Source organism: Aethina tumida, chromosome 1 (assembly GCF_024364675.1).
Source record: "Aethina tumida isolate Nest 87 chromosome 1, icAetTumi1.1, whole genome shotgun sequence".
Taxonomy (NCBI): domain Eukaryota; kingdom Metazoa; phylum Arthropoda; class Insecta; order Coleoptera; family Nitidulidae; genus Aethina; species Aethina tumida.
The window spans coordinates 45,432,598-45,453,878 of record NC_065435.1 but is presented as its reverse complement, the minus strand read 5'-3'; the positions used below and the strand labels follow the sequence as shown (position 1 = coordinate 45,453,878).

The following is a 21,281-nucleotide window of genomic DNA, read 5'->3' as shown; positions in this document are numbered from 1 at the left end:
ATCGACACATAAAAATATTTTTCACTTATCTACGAATAAAATTCTACCTGGAGGTTGTGTGGTATATTCATCTGGACTCTTTCTTCTGCATCTCACTTCACAAGACGCTTTCTCGGTAAATCTGTTATTATTACCCTGACAACCTCCGTAAGTGAAAGTCTGACAACTGTCGGTATTCCTGTCGTAATAATACTGTTCATAAGCTCCATTACAGGGACCAACCACGGGGGGTAACGAGCACAAGTCCTGGGATGGACCGCAGTTTTCGGAACATTCGTCGGCTGATTCGAAATTGTTTGGATTGCCTCCACAACCTCCGTAACTGAAACCTTTACAGACTCCATCTGAACTGTCGTAGAAGAAACGCATGGTGTAGTTAGTGCATGTTCCAGTGTCTTGAGGATAGAAACAAAAATCTGTAAACGCAATAAATGGGGTGATTAATATGATAAATTGAACAATTAATAACAGTAGAGCAAGTTACCAGTTCGGAATGGCTCCCTTTTAGGTTCTGGCGCAGAAGGACTTTGTGGTTCAGTTGGTGGTTCTTTCCTCGATTTACATTGGTTTTCGCATTCAATCTGGGTTTCAAAGTTATTATCATTACCACCACATCCGCCGTAGTAAAATTGTCTACATTGTTTTTCTTTAGTGTCATAATACCATTTGGTAGTGTAATTTGCACATTGACCAGTTTCTGCCGGGAGGTAGCATCTATCTTTAACTAAAATGCAGATGACGACACACGTAATTATTTATTGATACGACAATTGTTACAACAATATTAATTAAACTACCATTCTTACTACAAGACTTGCAACTCACTTATATGTAAACATTGAACATTCAAACTCACCGATTTCTGGAGGACAGTCGGCTTCGCAATGTTCTTTGGTGGCGAAGTTATTGCCGTTACCGTCGCAACCAGAGTAATAGAATGGAATACAGCGTTTTTCTGGTGTATCATAGTACCACCTAGGTTCCTTTTCCGTGCAACTACCTTGTGCCCTGGGCAACGAGCAGTGATCTAGCAACCCATTAGTATATTATCTACCCATGCAATGAATACATTCGGAAATATGTGTCATTGGTTAGAGAGGTGAACATGCAATATTTCTATTCAAATGCAACTTTAATTTTTTATATTTCATTATTAATACTAAAAATATGGAATTTTATGTTATTGAAAAAAAAAATCACTGTGTGATATTACATAAAACTTGAATTCCTTTGAATTAAAAGTGTGTTCATATAATTATGTTAGTAAAAATGCATGTTAGAATGTGTAATATACTTATATATCAGTAAAAACATACCCTTCTTTCTGTTTGGTTTAGCACAATTTTGGTTGCATGCTTCCATTGTTTGGAAGTTGTTATTGTTACCCTTGCAGCCACCATAAATAAATTCTCTACATTGTTTTGATTCTTTGTCATAATAATATCTTCTGTATTGTCCTCTGCATGGTCCTTCTTCCTTAGGTTGCTCACAAGCATCTATAATTAAATATACATGTAAATTAACTCAATAAATGACGATGAGATCACCAGTTTTGGATATTTAACTTACCAACATTACTGTCGCGAACGCATAGTTGATTACATTCTTCTTGTGTTTCAAATCTATTATTGTTACCAAGACATCCTCCATAGATGAATTGAGTACAATATTTTCTTTCTTTGTCATAATACCATTGAGGATGGTACCCTTCGCAAGGTCCAGGAACTTTTGGAAGGTTACATCTATCTGCGATTAGCCGAAAAACAAATTATTTCAAGTCGATTAACCACCGTCAGTTTACTTACCAGACCCTTGGGCGTTAACACAAACTCCATCACATTCTTCCTGAGTTGCAAATCTGTTGTTGTTTCCATCGCATCCACCATACCAGAACCTGGTGCAACCGCCGTAACCCATATCATAAAACCATTTCACAGTGTAGTTGCGACAGCTTCCTCTATCCTTGTTTAGAGAACAGCTCTCTGAAATTGCCACAATGTTAGTATACTATTGAAGAAAAACTTTGATGAGTTTACCTTGTAAGTTGACTGGAATTTCATCACAACCTTCAAAGTTTTCACCCTGAGCAGTAGTAACACCGTCCAAACAACATCCGTATGCTGAAGACTCGCAACCACACCCTTCTTGATTAGGTCCAGTGGCTGCAGTTTTGTTGTCAGAACAGCACTTGAACTCTGTATTTTCACATCCACAACCTAAGTTACATGCGAATATTAGTTAAGTCGATAAATTACAAATGAAGAGGATATATTTTAGTTACTTACGGTTTCTTTTCCTAGTATGCATTAAAAATAATAAAAAGTTATAAAAACATTCTAAGAAAGAATTATAAATTACCTTGTCTATGTGGTCCCTTCGCTGAGGTGACACCATCCGGACAACATCCAAATTGATGAGTATGACATAAACATCCTTCGTAGTCGGGGCCCCTTGCCGGTGTGAACATATCCGGGCAACATCCAAATTGTGTAAATTGGCATCCGCATCCATCATTGTTCGGTCCGAGAGCAGTTGATGTATTATCTGGGCAACATCCATATGGCGAGTATTGACAGCCACAACCCTGGAAGTTTGTACCTCGCGCTGCCACGATGTTATCGGGGCAACAACCAAATGGTTCACTCAAGCAGCATCCTTCTCGGTTGTAGCCGTGAGCAGGAGTAATATTATCAGGGCAGCAACCGAATGTACTGTTGCGGCAAGGAATTTCGCATCCTAATAAAATAATAAACAATTATTTTTGTAATATTATCAATTTTCGTGATTTACCTTCATAGTTAGGTCCTTGAGCGGAAACTTTTCCATCTGGACAACATTTGAAATAAGATTCGTTGCAATTGTCCTTGAATATATCACATCCTTTAAAGTTAATTCCTTGTGCTGTGCTATTTCCATCGGGGCAACATCCGAATTCGGTAGTATCACAAGGTATGTCTTTAGGTTTCTCAGTTGTAGTAGGCATTTCTTCTTCGGGTTTCTTACAACCTTTTTGTTTAGGACCCTTTGCTTCAGTGACGTTATCTTCGCAGCAGCCGTATTTTGAGGACAAGCATTGCGGTGGGCAACCTTCATTATCATTACCTTCTGCGGGGGTTTTCCCGTCAGGGCAGCATCCAAACAGTGTTTCGTTACATACAGCTGAGGGACAGCCTTGATATTTTGGTCCAAGTGCTGGTGATAATCCATCTTCACAACATCCAAATTTGGATTCTTTACATGTTTTAGGTGCTGGACATCCCTCATCGAAAGGTCCAGATGCAGGTGTGATGTGATCCAAGCAACAACCAAATTGACTAGTTTTGCAAGCTGGTTCCTTGAACTTTTTCCTTTTACACATTCGTGGTCTACGTGTTGTGAACAGATCCGTAATGGATGATGTGTCTGTTATTCCTGATTCTGTTGTGGTTGACCAAATGTCGTATTCTGTGCTTCCGCTGACTGTGGTTTCAGTCATGCCCGATTCTGTTGTGATTTCCGTTGATTCATCAAATTCTGTAGTACTGCCGCCTGTTTCTGATGTTTCACTACTAATTTCAGTGGTCATTCCAGTAGCTTCAGTGGTAGAACCGCTACTCTCAGTAATATCTGAAACAACAGTTTCTGAGCTTGCTCCAGAAACTGTTGTATCTGTTAGACCTGACACAGTAGTACTTTCATCTATAGATGCTGTTGTTTCACTAGAACCGGATTCTGTCGAAATGCCTTCGCTAGTTGCTCCTGTTTCGCCTGAGACTGTTGTGGTTCCTTCTTCTGTTGTGGCTCCTTCTTCCGTTGTGGCCCCTTCTTCTGTTGTGGCCCCTTCTTCTGTTGTGGCTCCTTGGTCTGTTGATCCTGACATAGTTGTATCAGAGGTAGAAGCTTCCGTTGCGCTTCCTGTCACATCCGTACTTTCTGATGCATCAAGACTTGACATAGTACTGCCAGACTGTGGAGCAGTACTTTTAGTATTCTTAATAAATACTTCAGATTCATCTTCCGTTGTAGTCTCCATAGATGAAGTACTTTCAGTAACATCTGTTGAAATTGAACTGCTTCCCGTTATATCAGATTCTGTGGTAATGTCGCTTGTAGATCCACTCGAGTCAGTCGTAGATTCAGAAGTATCAGATGATGTGGTTCCATCAGAAACAGAAGACGTAAACTCTGAGGTTTCTGTAGTTTCAGTGCTAGTAGAATCAGAACTGTCAGTTGTAGGCCCTGATTCTGTCGTGCCTCCCGATTCCGTTGTAATTTCCGATTCTGTTGAACCACCAGATTCGGTGGTACCACCCGATTCTGTTGTAGCTTCTGATTCAGATGTAGCCCCTGATTCAGATGTAGCACCTGGTTCAGATGTAGCACCTGATTCAGATGTAGCTCCCGATTCAGATGTAGCTCCCGATTCAGTTGTAGCACCCGATTCAGTTGTAGCACCGGATTCAGTTGTAGCACCCGATTCAGTTGTAGCGCCCGATTCTGTCGTAGCGCCCGATTCAGTTGTCGCTCCAGAATCAGTAGCGCCTGATTCGGTTGTCGCTCCAGATTCTGTTGTAGCGCCTGATTCAGTTGTAGCGCCTGATTCGGTTGTAGCTCCAGATTCGCTTGATTCGGTAGTTTCTCCTGATTGAGTCGTATCACTAACTTTTGTACTATCGGATGCACCTTCAGTACTGGAGTCTGTGATCGAAGAAATTCCGTCACTGATTGTGGATTCAGTAATTACGGGTTCTGTACTGCCATCACCGGATCCTTCGCTAGTTAACTCAGTCAAACCTGATGCTGTGGAAGATTCTCCAGGCGAAGTCATATCAGTGTCTCCTGAGCCAGTTTCTAATGTACTGAATATATCTGTACTTGCAGTGTCTGCTGATGTTCCATCGCTAAGCATAAGATCGTCCAGTGAAAATGGAGAAGTATCAGCTGATGATTCTGTGACTCCAGTCTCCTGCTGAACCTATACTTAAATTACACTTTGATATTCGACAAAATTATAAAATTTTATAATTATTTTAAGACAATCTTAAATTTAACCATGTTTAGAGATTTAAAAATTATACAGGAATCGTTAGTGAGAAAATAAATCAAAAAAATATTTTACCGTTGGTTCTGTTTCTTCTTCGTAATCTTCGTCATCAACCCATTCTCCATCGTCACATTCGTCATCTGCTACTACTTCATAATCTTCGTCGCTTATTTTACTCGTGGAAGACTCGGTATCTGATTCGTCGATACTTTGAGTTACACTTGTAGGTATGATCGTGTCTAAAATAACCCGTAATTAATTTAAACATTTGTTAATAAACCAAATCAAATTATTACCTGGTGAACAAGAGTGCAGATTGCAATCTTCACTGGAGAAAATTATATTCGATAAATCACACTGTGTAGGATCAACAACTTCATTGTCGCGAATACAAAGTACTTTACGTGTTTTTTCTCCACCACCACATGGTTTAGAGCACTAAAATATTTTATTTATGTTTATCACATCGTGTAGTAGAATAAAAATAGTTTACCTTTGAATACGGTCCTCCAAACCACTCGGCATCGCAAGTTGTTTGTGGTCCTGTACAATTTTTCTCAACTTCAAATGTGATGTTTGTGTTACAATTGGAATCGTCTACTTTTTCAACACCGTTAACTGTCACGGTACCACAGAAATATGTTCTAGTTTGAACACCTACTCCACATGTAGCTGAACACTACAAATGAATTAATGAAAATTTTTAGAATAATAAAAAAATATATTAAATATTTATATTTACCTCGCTCCACTGTGACACATACCACATGAATTCGCAAGCGGTACTTGTAGTTTGACAGGGTCGTACTGTCTCAGGCTTCTGTTTATCTTTACACAGTTCATCCGGGTATATTTTTGATTCACTGTCGGTACAAAAGACCTTTCTAGTTTCCGTTTTCATTCCACAAATTTTGTCACACTAAAAAATTGTCAGTTCAAAACAAGAATAAAATTTAACTAAAAAGGAAATACTTACACCACTATATTCAGTTGCAATCCAGTCCACACCTCCACATGGTCTTAAATTACATTTTTGTTCAGTTTCTGGTTTTGGTTCAATTTGTTCACAATGAGAATCTTCAAGTACTTCCTTCTTTCCGTCCTTTTCCACATAGCACGTCACTTTCCTGGTTTGCTTACCATCACCACAAAGATGGTCACACTTAAAAAGATAAGTTTATAATAAGTTCATAATAAACATATAAGTTTCTTACCGGTTTCCATGGTTCTATGAACCATTTAGCGCATTCGGCATCTTCGTTACATGTTTGTTGTTCTTCAGGTTTCGGCAAATGGGCACATTCAGAGTCGGGCACCAATGAAGGAAGACCTCCTGATATAATTCTTTGGCAAACTATTTGTCTGGTCTGTACACCACCCTTTCCGCACGGTACTGAACAATTACTCCAGGGATACGGCATCCATTGTGCTTCGCAAGGAATTTCATTGCATTTTTGTTCAGATGCAGGTTCGTTATTGGAATTGCACAAATCTCTTTCTGCAGGTTGAAGGGATTTTCTTCCGGCACATGATACGTTTCTTCTTTGAATACCACCACCACAAGTGGCGCTGCAAGGAGTAAATTCATCAAAAATCCAGTCGTATAGTTCATTATTAGTTCCAGGCACTACGTCAAGTGGAAGACTGTATTCGTAATTGACACCAACGTCCGGTTCTTGGGTCAGCAACTAAAAATTAATTTTGTCTGATGGAGAAAATGTAAATTTTTATTTGTGTTATTTATCACATACAACAACAAAAAGGTGTTCGTCGGTTGGTCCTAAACATGTGATTTTATCTGGGGCCGCGAAACCTTGAGGCTCTCTGGTGTAAGTAAATGTGCATCCGGCGAATTGAAGGGATTTTGGAAAATCAATCCTCCAGTTACCGTTGAGATACCAATGTCCTTCGGAGTTTCTCACGGCTAAAAAAACATCAACTTGTGAACAGAAGAATAAATTTAATGAAAAGTGTGTTTAACCTAGATAATTGTTAGAAGGGGCGATTTCTTCCACCATGATGTTGGTGGCACCACGTGGAATGAACAGAATGTCGTGGTAACCTGCAATTAATTAAATTAATAAAGATTCCAAGGTGGGGAGACGTGAAATTCTCAGCCTACCAGGAGTTAAGTCTGTGCTGTTGAGTGTTCCAGCGGAAGTGGTGCAGGAACTGCCATTTCCCCCACATACTCTACATTTGTCTTCTCGAATTGTGGATCCCAACATCATATCGCAACCTACGGGCTAATAAATCGATAGCATCCAATACTAGTTGTTAAAATAAATATTATACCTGGCATTTTCCGTTAACACACACATTATGAGTTTCATCATCACATCTGGTACCATCGATAACTTGTTCTTTTTGACGGTAATAAAATCTCTCACCCTTAGGTTGACAATTAAGCTCGCATTTTCTATCACTCTTGGTGTATGGAACCCATCTACAATTTAAATATTTAGTAGTAAAGATGTTTATAACTAACAAAATACTTACTGGTAATGAATACCATCAAATGGAACATCGTTGAACTCAGCACACTGTTGTGCCCTGAAGTCAGTTGCGTCCGGGCAATCCTAAAATTGATTTTATCTAAGATGTAGTGTTATATTTTATCGTAATTAAATTCTAATTCCCATTCTTAAAATGGTTTAATTAATTAAACTCCTCTATAAACAGAACCTTGAACTCGTTTTCTTTCACTCTAACCCTTTCCGTATCAATAACAACAGATTTCCATGCCGGCACGTGTGTTAACTCTAGAGTATCTAATCATGATTGATGGTTCCTTGTTTAATAATGCACTCGAGGTGTTTTTTCTAAACGATTCAAAATCGTTTGTTTTGTATCCGAAGATTTATAGACGACTTTCTATTAATTCAGAGGTGTAAGTTTCTTTGAAAGGGCTTACGGTAGAAATGTAATTTATTGTAATTTGATGCATTTAATATAAGGTATTGGTGGTACCACAGGACAAGAGCAACCACAACCGAATTTAATAGGAATTTTAATTGAAATATGCTTTTCTAAGGTTCTTATGAGTGAATAAATCCGATGTAGAAAAACATTTGACAATATCCACATCTTGTAATTAATATAAACATTCAAAACACACGGGAGTCGTTACTTGGTAATTAGAAGATATACAATTAATATTAAGATTAAATAATTTGTACAATAAATTATACTCTAATGTGCTTGTTATCAAAAACGACGTGCTGAGAATTTCCGAATGCCACATGCTGTTTAACTTTTTACATATTTTTTCTTAACACGTTCTTTAAATTAATTTTAATTGATGGCCCATGAAGGTTTAAACATTAAGGCACTTATTTTTATAAATCTTATTACTACTATTAATAGATGCAGTGTATATTTTTCTTTGTCAGTTATACTGTTTTTTTATAAACAATTCCAGTTTTCTAGTAAAATTCACATTAACAATTTTATTATGTTGTTCGCTCAAATACAAATAAATCATAACGAATAATGTTTATTTATTCAATTATTTTACAACGTGCTAATAAAAATTGGCATTTGCAATTTTCTATGGCACGTGTTAACAAAAATCCACAACTTTCTATACACTGATTTAATTGTAGACGAAAGTTTAATTTAAAAATTTGTGCAGTTTATCTTTAATTTATTTAAATTAAGTTCTTGTTATTTTAGGATTGTTTAAATTGCATTATTTGTGACCCATTTATTAGTATTGATAATCCACTAATGGTCAAGCATTAAAGTAACAATTTTCTGAAAATAATTTACAATGATGTGCCATGCCGTTGCACTCATTAACATGTCAAAGGCCTTATCTTATTATTTTGAGTTGCATTGGTCGGTTTATAACATAATCCAGTTCTTATTTATCTATACGCATACATACTTAATTCACTGGTATACCTATAAATAACTACTGATGCAAATAAATCACAAATGGTCCCGACTTCCGGTGCTTATTTATAGGAATTCAATATGACAGTACCATTGACGATGAACAAATAAATTATGCAGAATAATGTTTCAATTTATGACTTACATCGCCGTCCATTTGAAATTCATTCTCGTTATTTACAATGCGTTTATTGTTTTATTTTAATCACACATTTCCGTTGAAAGTTTAACATAAAGAACAATATAAATAAAATATTGTCAGTCGATGGTGATCAATGTATTCTAATGTGCCAATAAAAACGCACTTACCTGAGTGTTGCACGAGAAATGTCTCACTGACGGACCCTCGCAATATCGTCCATTCTCATTGGGAACGGCGCAATGCCTGTATTGCGTGGAAACACCACCACCGCATGTCCTGGAGCAGGACGAGGGTGTCGACCATTCACTCCACGGACCGCGATCGGGTCCGCTACCGCCTTCCGTCACGAAACTTCCCGGCAAATACAGATGTGCTCCTTGTTGTCTTTTGAATCTGTCCTTGTAATGTCTGATTTTCTTTAAAAATAAAAACATTAAAAAATTGTAACAATCAAAACTGTTTCGTTAAGGCAATATGTTCACACTGGTAGTTTGATACAAACAAAACCTTTGGCAGTAAAGCTGAATTTCCTAAAATGCATAAAACTAATAACTAAATTACAACTGTTTTCATGATAGTGAATTTTAAAACACCTGTTTGCAGACGTTGGAATCGTAATGTCTGCGTCTGAGCCTTGTCTACAGACAGGGAATTGTTTATTTATAACTTGTAAATTCCAAGTGAATTATGCCATGGTCTGTTGGCTACGCATTATGAAGTTATTAATTGGATTCTGCCCACCATCATTCTTTTTACTACTCAGCGCCAATGAATGGCATCGAGATGCATTCAGTATTTTTTTACATTTTGCTATAACTCAAGTCCTGACGGGTTTACTTTTATCACCCTGCTTAATTAGATTACCAGGATTCCTTTGGAGATGATGCTATTGTGAAAGTTAAATATGGCTTTCAGTCAAAAGTAAAAACATATTTTATAATAATAATATGTTTATTATTTATAAAAAATATAAATCAGACAATGGTATTGTGTAAAAAGGTATAAAATGGTAAAGTATATGGGTAGATGTTCCTCACCGCAAGGTGAAATAGTTTACTCCTCGTCGGAGTCATCATCATCTTGGTCATCAGAATTTTGAAAGGCAGCAACAATGTAATAAAGTAAGGGCAGTTTCACAGTTTTCTCGTTGTCAATCACGTTGACCTTTTCAGCCAACACTTCTCTCTCGGTTTTTTCGTTGGATTGTCCAGATTCGGCTACGAAGATTTGCTCGGTGTACAAGTACCCATTCCAGTTGAGATATTCACGAATCAGTTCGTTGATGAGTTTCGTTTCCTCCGGGACTTCAGGCGAATCCAAGTTGGTTGCGTTGAAAATGGACGTCATTGCGGATTGGATCTCCTCTTTTAACTTGTCCAACGTGCCGTCTAACTCTAGCGCATTTTTAATGGCGTTTAAGAGACAAGCTTCTGTGATTTCACCCATCGTTAATTAATAAATTGATGTGTGATGTTCGTTTGACGTTTTAGAATTGTCAACAACAAGTTTGTTGTTAGCAACAACGTTATTTATTGACGTTTTGTGTTCGTGTCATGTCATCTGAAATGAATTATCTCGAGGAGCAGAATGACGAAATTGAAGCATTGGAAGCCATTTTCGATGGAGAGTTTCAAGTATTATCAAAAACTCCACATTACAAGTTCTTAATTCCTATAAAAACGGAAGGATATGATGAAGAATCGAAAATTGGACTGTCCTGTAACCTAATTTTTACTTATACAGATAAGTACCCAGATGAAGCGTTACTAGTGAAGGTAAGGAACGCCGTAAACTTTAAAAAAGGTTTCCGGACTCAACTGAAGTCGTTGCTTATTGACCAAGTTGAAAATAACCTAGGAATGGTTTTGGTATTTAATATTGTGACGTCTGTAAAAGAGTGGCTGAATAACAAATACAGCATAATAAAAAAAGAACAGGAAGAATACTTGTCCAGAAAAGAACATGAAAAAAAGTTGGATGAAGAAAAAGAAAACAGAAAGAAGTTTGAGGGCACACCAGTTACACCCGAAGCTTTTTATAAATGGAGGAAACAATTCGAAGATGAAATGGGCATATCAGAGAAAGTTATTAAAAAGAAACAGCGCCTTACAGGAAAACAGATATTCATGGCTCGTCGTAAACAAAGAGATGATACAGATAACATCGTGGTGGATGAATCATTATTTCAGGACCTTGGAGAACTGGAGGACTAGATTAGCTCTACGCTAAAGCCTTGGCAGATGAGATACATACTAATTTCTGTTTAAATTTATTAGATTGTTTAAATATATAATGTTCATATAAAAATGGTTGTTTTATATATCATTTATTTTAATTGTAAATATAATAAAAACAAATACATAAATTTTGGTATAATAAGAATAATAAAATCAAATAATCACACTTCAGAATTAGAATTTTGGAATGCAGCAATAATGTAATACAGCAAAGGAAATTTCACTGAATTTTCGTCGTCCTGTATATTAACCATCGCTGCAAGGGTTGCTCTGCTCGGTATTACGGTGGTTTGTCCAGATTCGGGAATAAATGTACGTTGAGTATAAGCGTATCCATTCCATTCAAGATATTCACGAATTAAGGAGTCGATGAGTTCGTTTTCATTTGATTCATCTGAGGAAGTGGGTTTTTCTGTTGGATTCTGTCTTTTCTCTTCCAGTTTCTCGGATTTTTCATCTGTTTTAGGCTTAGTTAAATCTTTTCGGGGAGAAAATTCGTTGACTTCATCCATGATTAGTTCACTAATTTGGCATATGTCAAAAAATTGAAAGGCATATCACAGAAAGTCACTAAAAAGAACTAGCGCCTTACAGGAAAACAAATATTCATGGCTTGTTGAAAACGAGGAGAAACGCATGATACAGATAACATCGTGGTGGATGAATCATTATTTCAGGACCTTGGGGAACTTGAGGACTAGATTAGCTCTACGCTAAAGTCTTGGCAGATGGGATGCATACTAATTTCTGTTTAAATTTATTAGATTGTTTAAATATATAAAGTTCTTATAAAAATAGTTATTTTATAGAATACATTTATTAGATCATTTATTTTAATTGTAAATATAATAAATACAACAAACAAACACATAAATTCTGGTATAATAAGAATAATCGAATCAAATAATCACACTTCAGTATTAGAATTTTGGAATGCAGCCATAATGTAATACAGCAAGGGATATCTCAATGAATTTTCGTCGTCCTCTATATTAACCATCGCTGCAAGGGTTGCTCTGCTCAGTCTTACGGTGCTTTGTCCAGATTCGGCAATAAATGTACGTTGAGTATAAGTGTATCCATTCCATTCAAGATATTCCCGAATTAAGGAATTGATGAGTTCATTTAATTCGTTTGATTCATCTGATTCGTCTGATGAAGTGGATTCTTCTGTTAAATTCTGCCTCTCCTCTTCTACTTTTTCGGATTTTTCATCGGTTTTAGGCTTGGTTAAATCTTTTTGAGGAGAAGATTCGTTGATTTCATCCATGATTTAACATGTGTCAAAAAATTGAAGTTTAGCCCATCAAATTTTGATGTTGCTTTATTATTTTTGAAACTCGTCAAAAATTTCCCGTCTAATTAAAACGATAATAATAAAAGATCAATAAATTTTATTTTTATTTATTTTTTTTTTAATAAAAATGTATATTGAAATTTGTATATTGATATAAAAGTGTATAGTATAAGGTGATATATTTGTAAAAAGATTAAATATTAAATAAATTTATTTCTCCTTCGGTTTTTCTTGCTTTCCAGAATCATGTTGAAATGAGTGAACCATGTAATACATCAAAGGAATTTGTTTCGTTTTATCGCTGTCTATTACATTCAACTTCGAGGCTAGTTTTGTTCTATTGAGGCGTTTGTTGGTTTGGCCCGACTCTTTAATTAAGATCTTCTCGGTGTTGCAATATCCATTCCAGTTGAGATACTCACGAATCAGTTCGTTTATGATCTTGATTTCTCTCGGAGCTTTAGCCGGAGTGAAATTGGTCATACCGTTGCTCAAAACTGATATTACTGCAGCCCGGACTTCGCCCTTCAATGGGCCCAAATTTCCATCTTTGTCCAGGATGTTCTTTATCCCATTCAAAATGTATTTTTCAGTTTCTTCAACCATTTTCACGAATAGCAAATTGATGTATGTTTTGACGTAACTACGTGTCAACAGGAATGAAGTTAATTTAATTATTTGGTCAATCTGATTGTCTATTTATTATTTGAAAATGAAAACCATTATTTATAAGCATTTATTTATTATCTAATATAATATAGAGTATAATATAATAGTCATAAGTATGATAAAATATCTGTAGTAGTTAGAGAAATGATAATTTTGTTGAAATTTACTTCTTGTTTGGCTTTTTCTCGATCGACTTTTGAAAGGAGGAAACAATGTAATACATTATTGGAATTTTCACGGTTCTCTCGTCGTCCAGTACGTTCAACTGATCGGTAAGTTCATTTCTGTCAAGTCTCCTGTTGGTTTGTCCGGACTCCTTCGATAGCATTTTCTCAGTGTAATAGTACCCATTCCAATTTAGATATTCGCGGATTAACTCATTGACAATTCTGACTTCATCAGGAACTTCTGGCGGTTTGAAGGCGGACGAATTCTTACTCAAAATAGATGTGACCGCATCTCGAATCTGGCCCCTCAACGGCCCCAAGGATCTGTCGCTTTCCAAATAATTTTTTACGCAATTCAAAATGTTTTCGTCGTTTCCTTCAGCCATTTTTTTATAAGCAAATTACTTGTACGAAAGTTACTTTGACGTGTGCGGCCGATTTTTGAACTAATATGATGTTTGAGTGGGTTTAAACAAAATTATTTAACATATTCCAAAAATATTTTATCGTTACTATGGGGTTTAAATAAGTTTCGGTTGAGATCTAAAGAACTATTTGTGGGAAGTTAATTAAAAATAGCAAATCGTTATAATGTAGCACAGACATCAACTACATACAAACGTGTGTATTTGTTTATTACAGTCTATTTTCGTCAATTGTTTGATGAAGCAATTTCAATGTAAAACATTTTATACACTTTCCAATATTATTGTTTTAAATTTTTTATTCGTCGTGTAATAAATGTTTTTTGTGCACTTGCAAGTAGTACCTAAACCAATTTTTTATTGGTTCTAATTTATAAGACTGTTGGTTCCCATAAGTTATTCCCGCCATAAATTCAAAATGATTTATAAGTGAAGATTTTATGCACGCATCCGACACCTATGCGTTTAAGACTTTGTTATTTACTAGCACTATCAATTCCATTTAAGTGTCTGGCTCATTTCTTGCTTTAATGATTTAATTGTTTTCCTTTAAGAGCAAATAAATTATGTATTTATTGCGTACACACAATTACCTTTGTGACATTGAACATGCGCTTTACTAACCATTTATATCAAACTACTAGTGAAACAAATTGCAAATCTATAAGATATATTAAATAAATTTAAATACTTACATGTCTACTTTGTGTACTGTGGATGACTGTGATGAATATTAACAGTAACAGGAATCTAAAAGGAAACAAAATTGTTAGCTACATGTCTGGTATTAAAACTATCGTTCTCTTTTAGTTAACATGATCTGATAAACACGAATTTAAAAATAATTTGTAGATATTGCCGCAGAAACATTGCAAAAGTTGACTTGACATGAGAAAGTCTAACCCAAGACGTCCGTTCTATGTACAATTTTCAGCAAATTAACTGGACACATGTAAGCACATACCTTTAAAATCCAACTAGATTTCTGATTTCCTAATAATTAACATAATAAAATCCTGACGACGCTTGATTATTTTCATGTAAACTTACTTAATTTACTTTATTATTTATTATATAATTATTTTATAAGAGCAAGTTTCCAAGATTTATTTTATTACAAAATTGATTTTTACAATGTCAGTGACACGCCGAATTATCTGGGTCATAAACCTTCGCTTTCTGCAGTTCTCCTGGTGCTCAGGAAGTAGCAACAGTCTATCTAACGACCCCACACAAGGTTATTTTTATTTAAAATACTCCAAAATTCTCAATCAGATGTATGTATGTATAACAAATCTCATTGGTAATCTAATTAATATTTTTCAAAGTTAAGTGGTCATAAAATAAATTTTATATTACTTGAAGTTGAGATTTTTATTAACTTTCGACTAAAGTGGAATCATAAATAATTGAGTACAAACTAACCGATTATAATAAACTAGACAGCCTTTTTACAAAGTGACGGTGGGAAAACAATATTAAAAATGTTAACAATGGTGTTAATTCCTTGATTGTTCTTACAACGTGTATTACTTATATACCTTTGCTATTTTCTGTTCTCCTATGAATTATAACCTAATGTTAAAAGCGAATTCCAACAGGTGTTGTTAGTTAATTATTTATTTATATTCTTAAATTGTTAAATAAACGATCGTGACGACACCACATCAGCAACCAACTTACGCAAAGACCACTAAGACCAACAAGCAATTTTTGCTGCAACTCACCTGAGTAACAACATACGCGTCCAAAAAAATCCATATTAAACAAAATATTTCATGTGAAAAAAGAAATGTAATTAAGGCATCCTGTGTGGTCTTTGTATTGAAAATGCGATTGGCCAAGACGAAGCTATCAACCATTCGTAAAGGTTGTATAAAACGGCAATACAAGCGGAGTGTAATTAATTATTATTACACGGAGAATATTTTAACGGCTCGTTTTACCTGTTTAAGACACAAAACACCACACACCCCTACTCGATAGGTAGGTAAGACTCGACGTTCGTTCAGTATAAGGGTAGCAGAAGCGGTACGGATAATATAACCACAGCAGGAATATTGATTTTCCACTCGTGTTGTTTTAAGTTATTTTGCACTAACAAAAAATGTTTTTTTACTTATTTGTTTAATAGGAAATTTAAGTTTACCAGTGCCGCTTCTTGTGTTGATGTGAATGTGAATGAACTGTTATTATTAAACACATGTGCACATGTCGCACCCAAAGAAATATGATATTAAATTTAATTTAATTGTGTACTTTCATTACACAAACAAACGTACACTCCTTCAAGTTGTCTTTGATTATTTTTATCTCATGTTACAGCTACAGGAAAATTCGGGGTGTCGATGTTTTGTTGTAACTTTTTTGATAACAACCTTTGTTGTGGGCTTTTAAAATAAAGTCACTCGTGATTATTAATCTCAGATCGTTGTTCCTCTTATGTTCAGGTAACATCAACGTCCTCCCCACTCATAGTCTCCCAATATTCACGCACGTATCTGCACCAGGTGTCTGTACACATGTGAAAGCTCTCTCACACACACACACACATGTTGGCATGCAACAGCTTAGACGGTTCCGGATTCGTAAAATATGTTGGTTTTTTTTTAATAGCAGTATCTCCCGTAAATTGAACATCCCCGCTTTGGAGGCTTAATTAAAATAATGAAGATAATTAATAAATCAGTGATAGATAAGGGTGCGTCGGAGATAAAATCTTAGGGTATCGGAAGACAAGTTCAGTAATGTTCGATCATTGGAATTACAAACAACATCCTACACACTTGGGAACCAGTTCAAATCGTGTAATGAGATTTGGGCCATTCCATGCCAACATTTTTTATCACAATTCGAAGCTTTTATACACAAAATTAATTGAACAATTTAAAAATACTACTTTAAATTATTATTAGTAAAATTATTATAAATTTCAATTGTATAGCTCAATAAGGTTTATACGGAGTGTCTTTGTTGTTGATTTAATAAATCCCTTTAAGCATTCATTTACATTTTTTTTTAATTCTACGTACAATTCTGGCCCTATTTCATTTTGAATAGTTTTCTTCACTTCATTTGTTTTTGAGATATTTTCTTTTTTGAAAAAAATTTCACACACAACTAACATGTCTACATTACCAAATGTAATATTGAAAAGGTCATTCTTCATCTACAAATCAATAAAAAATATTTTATTAAGAGATATTAATAATATTCCAAAATATAAAACAGGATGTTTTACATTTCTGTTCATTTTATTCTTCACTTTAAATGTCAATAACTTTCTTATCTTAAATATAACAACCATACAATTTTCACATTATTTGACGTAAAATTGTATTCTCTATTGATATGTTGTAGCACATCTAATAGCTAAAATGGCTATTTTCCAAGATATCACCAGAAAAGTGAAAAGGCTTATTCGATTCATGTCTCACAGGAGTACTTTAAATGAATTTAAATTTATTTGAAATATAGTTTTGTAATTTCTAGATGTTTATTTTTGTGGTGTTTTGTGTAAATATATTCATTTGTCAAATATGAAATTTAAAGTCATTAGAAGACTGCACAATCTTCGCACAATTTTAGTAATATCTTTGTAAATATTACTATTTTAAAGTAGGAATAAAGTAAACGGAAATAACACTCTGTTTAACATCTCGGTAAACTATTAATAGATCTTGATTGATTGATTGACTCTTTTGTTAACATTTTAATTAGTCTCCCAATGTGCCAATATCTTTGAAAAAAAAAAACTCCAAAAGAAATAGAGATAGAAAAAACAATTCAAAAATTAAACATTTGGGTGGGTTACCCTGTAGATTGTATAATTAAATTCCTTTCCTGCACTGGTGTTTGGAATGTATAAATTGAAATTTCATTGGATGGAATGTCCTTCTCTCCATATAAGTATTATGGTTGGAGTCAATCTGGATTGTCCATATTTGGAGGAATTTCTCACGGACTGGGTTACTAGAGACACCATTGGCGCTTGGAAATTTTAAAGCTCGTTTTAAGTGTCATGTAACAATTTACAGATTATTTATTACACTTTTAAGTCTGTGCGTTCCATGTACTGATAAAACAACTATTAAATACTACGAGTACAAGAGTTATGGCGACAGGCTCGCTCTGGCTTAACCAGAAATACATCAATTGTTAGATCTTTATTAGTGTTAGCACAAAGAGCGGATTGATAAAATTCACCCTGAAAAAGTGTCCGACTTAATACAACTGAATAGGCCTGAAATAAGTGCAGGCAACGGAAAGTCGTAGACATTAAATCCGTCTACCGATTCTTTACGTTCATTGAATGTTAACGACGTTTGAAATTGGAGATCGATTTTTTAGATTGCGATCGCGTCTATTTGCAGAGATGCATCGACGAACGCAAACCAGAGCCACACAAAGAAACTTTATCAGATCAAAAACGGTTTGTTGCATCAATCAATGTCACAAGTCGCTCGGCGTTATTGTTTACAAATTATACGTGCTTTGAAGGAAGAAGAGGAGGCGAGCTTAGGCTGCCATATTTTGCATGTTGCAACGACTGAAAAAAAAATAAATAAATAATCGAAACAGCGAAAAATACCGGTAGAATGTATTCAAAGCTCAAGTACACGGTATAATGTGTTCGTAAAAAAAAATCACTGCCTCACAAAGTAGAAAAACGTGGGTTACATTATTTACAGTCAGCATAAGAACTGTTTAATTTACTGCATTCCATTTTCAGTATCTACGTTGGCTATCGTTTAATTGCTGCGAGACGGTGACTCTCGTAAAAGTTCTACACGTGCTGTTTGTGATTAAATTGTACTCATCTGCCTGCTTACGTTCAATGCGACGGCGTTTTTTATTCTCCGTCCGATTGATCGGTGCGAATTAATAAAATTTTACGATTACGGGAACAAGTGATTTTGCGTCGGTAAAAACCGCATTGTTGCACATTGCCATGCACCGTGTATTAAACGGTTAGCAGTATTTATTCCCATTGATAAATGAATGGGTTTGTTGAGATTTATAGGCGCGATTATGTAATTTGTTGCTCGCAGTAATGGAATAGTTATTTAGTAATTCTTGTCTGGATAATGTCTGGCCATAGATCTTAATATAGACTCACGTGAATTGAAAAGTTGCATACATAAACGGAGATAATTGAATGCACACAGGTATCCATCTATTTTCATAGGTGAATCACTCACGTGAATTTTCATCGCACATTTGGTACCGGAAATTTATGTTTTACACGTAAACTAACATAACATTGTTTAAATTAACATTTATTCAACAAAGTAATTACCGTTATAATCAACAATTTTTTGGCAACGTTATGCAATCAAATTCATGCATGCCACGAGGAACTAAAAAAAATTGAACTCAGTTTTGAACTCATTTTCAGCATTGAACCGTTTATTATTTAAAAAAAAAAAATATCAGGACTAACCCATTGTCCAGATCCACGAAAACTGTCGAATTCAACACATTTTTCATCTAACATCCAAGAATATGTTGGATAAAATGGTCATTTGCGTTGAACTTAAGGGTGGAATTGGCAATTATCAAACATTTCATTATATTATCCTCATTAAATTTATGTGTTAGCCCTTTTTTATATATTTTTGATAAAATTCTACATGGTGGATAAGGTAGAATTCCTCATTTAACATTTTGATCTTCCTTTGAGTTTGTCCTGCGATATCTGGTTTTACATTTCCATAAAGAAGGTCGACTTTTTCTCATGGCCTCTTTGTAGATTGTTAATGTCCAAAATTCCAAGCAGAGTTCACCATAAAGTCATCACAATATTTCTTGGGTTAACTCTTTTCTTAAGTTTGTTCCACCAGGCTAGCCAGCTTTAACCCATTGTCCAGATCCACGAAAACTATCGAATTCAACACATTTTTCATCTAAATGGTCATTTACGTTGACCTCAAGGGTAGAATTAGCATTATCAAACGTCTCATTATATTATCCTCATTAAATTCATGTGTTATTCATTTGTTACAATCATATGATAAAATTCAGTGCATGAAACGTCTTCCTAATGGCTGATTCATCGCAGTTTAAAGACTGACCTGTTTTCAAACACGTTGTACGAGGATTTTGCACGAGATAATGCTTAATTCCTTCGTACAGGTATTTGGGCGACCTTGATGTCGTTCATCTTTAATGCATTCATTGTCACTTCTAAAAGGCCGAAACCAGACTCGTGCGACTTCATCATTTACAGCATCTTCTCCAAACGCACTGCGTAAGTCACTTCTGTTGCTTTAAGCTCATTTTTGAACTCATGAAGCAAGTTTGAACGAATTATAGTACTTTTTAACCAATATTTACATAAATAAATAATTATTATAGACAAAAGGAGTATAAAAAGCTCCTTAATTATAGATACAGGGCAATACAAAAATATTTTCATTAACTAATACTTTGTATTAATGTATTTAATGGTAGTTAATTTTGTAAATTGGGGATGGTCAAGAGTACAAGAAAAATTCTGTTGAGTGCTGATCAAAAGGCAACAGGAAACATAAAATGGATTAAATAACACCTGTACTTGTGTTAAAGTTTACCCTTTGGAAATACCTTTTCAAAAGCATTTACATAATAAAAATGAAATAATACCCATAAGATCCCTCAAGCTACAGGTCTCCACTACATTATTTGTAGTAAATCACGATTATTCAAATTATCCACTATAGAAACGGAGAAATAAAACGAATAATAAAATGAAACATTAAATTATATTTATTTATGATTTTCTCGTATGAATGAAAAAGTTTTTTTGATCCACATTTCCATTATAATTATCTCGATTCGATTCAAGTTTTGTTTTCACTGGACGAGAACTACAAGTTATAACTTAATGATTACATTTAATATTAATTACAAGAAGAGAAAAGATAAACCAATTTATATTACAGTGTATCACGTTCAGCACAGATTCGTGTTTAAAAGTGATTAATAAAAAGAGTTATGGTGAAAAAAAAAATAGTAGGACCTTGCTGAGTGCAGTTCTACAACTTCATAAACCGCAGTCGATGATTTATGGAAAAGTCGACATAATATATTTATGAGTTATTTCTAAATCTTCTACCAAACCGTCTGGAAGAGACATTCAGACTGATTGCTGAACATTGTGAACATTGTTATTATAAATCGACAATCCGACTTTTGTCGGATAATTTGTGAACATTGTTTCCTTGATTATGACTAATTGTAAGATTAAAATAACCGACAGTGATTAAAACTATTTTGGGAATATTCGAATGTCCATAGATTCAGTTTCAGTCGTTCCATGAATGATGTATGTGCACATGTTCCCATATATTCAAAGACGAGATTTTAATTATCTATAAAGAAACCAACTTGTGATCGACTATTAAGCTAAAAATATCGTAATTACATCCTCACTGGATCCATAT

General features: G+C 34.8%; 2 protein-coding genes across 3 annotated transcripts in view; both read right to left on the bottom strand.

The window, feature by feature from the left end:
- LOC109602866 (papilin) overlaps positions 1 to 21,281 on the bottom strand; it is a 52,827-nt gene that overhangs the window by 3,947 nt on the left and 27,599 nt on the right. Inside the window, exons 2-23 of one of the 2 annotated variants that reach the window (XM_020019316.2) lie at positions 14,553 to 14,607; positions 9,230 to 9,478; positions 7,523 to 7,602; positions 7,319 to 7,469; positions 7,146 to 7,269; positions 7,005 to 7,085; positions 6,775 to 6,947; positions 6,238 to 6,711; positions 6,000 to 6,185; positions 5,766 to 5,942; positions 5,517 to 5,702; positions 5,320 to 5,461; positions 5,099 to 5,262; positions 2,791 to 4,954; positions 2,359 to 2,736; positions 2,037 to 2,216; positions 1,806 to 1,982; positions 1,570 to 1,746; positions 1,317 to 1,496; positions 857 to 1,027; positions 485 to 724; positions 48 to 416 (exon numbers count right to left, since the gene is read on the bottom strand). In XM_020019316.2, coding sequence (XP_019874875.2) covers positions 48 to 416; positions 485 to 724; positions 857 to 1,027; positions 1,317 to 1,496; positions 1,570 to 1,746; positions 1,806 to 1,982; positions 2,037 to 2,216; positions 2,359 to 2,736; positions 2,791 to 4,954; positions 5,099 to 5,262; positions 5,320 to 5,461; positions 5,517 to 5,702; positions 5,766 to 5,942; positions 6,000 to 6,185; positions 6,238 to 6,711; positions 6,775 to 6,947; positions 7,005 to 7,085; positions 7,146 to 7,269; positions 7,319 to 7,469; positions 7,523 to 7,602; positions 9,230 to 9,478; positions 14,553 to 14,607 — 6,278 coding nt within the window. The remainder of the gene's footprint in view (positions 1 to 47; positions 417 to 484; positions 725 to 856; positions 1,028 to 1,316; positions 1,497 to 1,569; positions 1,747 to 1,805; positions 1,983 to 2,036; positions 2,217 to 2,358; positions 2,737 to 2,790; positions 4,955 to 5,098; positions 5,263 to 5,319; positions 5,462 to 5,516; positions 5,703 to 5,765; positions 5,943 to 5,999; positions 6,186 to 6,237; positions 6,712 to 6,774; positions 6,948 to 7,004; positions 7,086 to 7,145; positions 7,270 to 7,318; positions 7,470 to 7,522; positions 7,603 to 9,229; positions 9,479 to 14,552; positions 14,608 to 21,281) is intronic. The other variant, XM_049961189.1, reaches the window with a different exon arrangement.
- Positions 13,322 to 13,892, bottom strand: LOC109602867 (centrosomal protein 20-like). The gene has a single exon (XM_020019317.2). It carries the CDS (start codon positions 13,816 to 13,818, stop codon positions 13,429 to 13,431), a length of 390 nt encoding a protein of 129 aa, XP_019874876.1. The 5' UTR covers positions 13,819 to 13,892; the 3' UTR covers positions 13,322 to 13,428.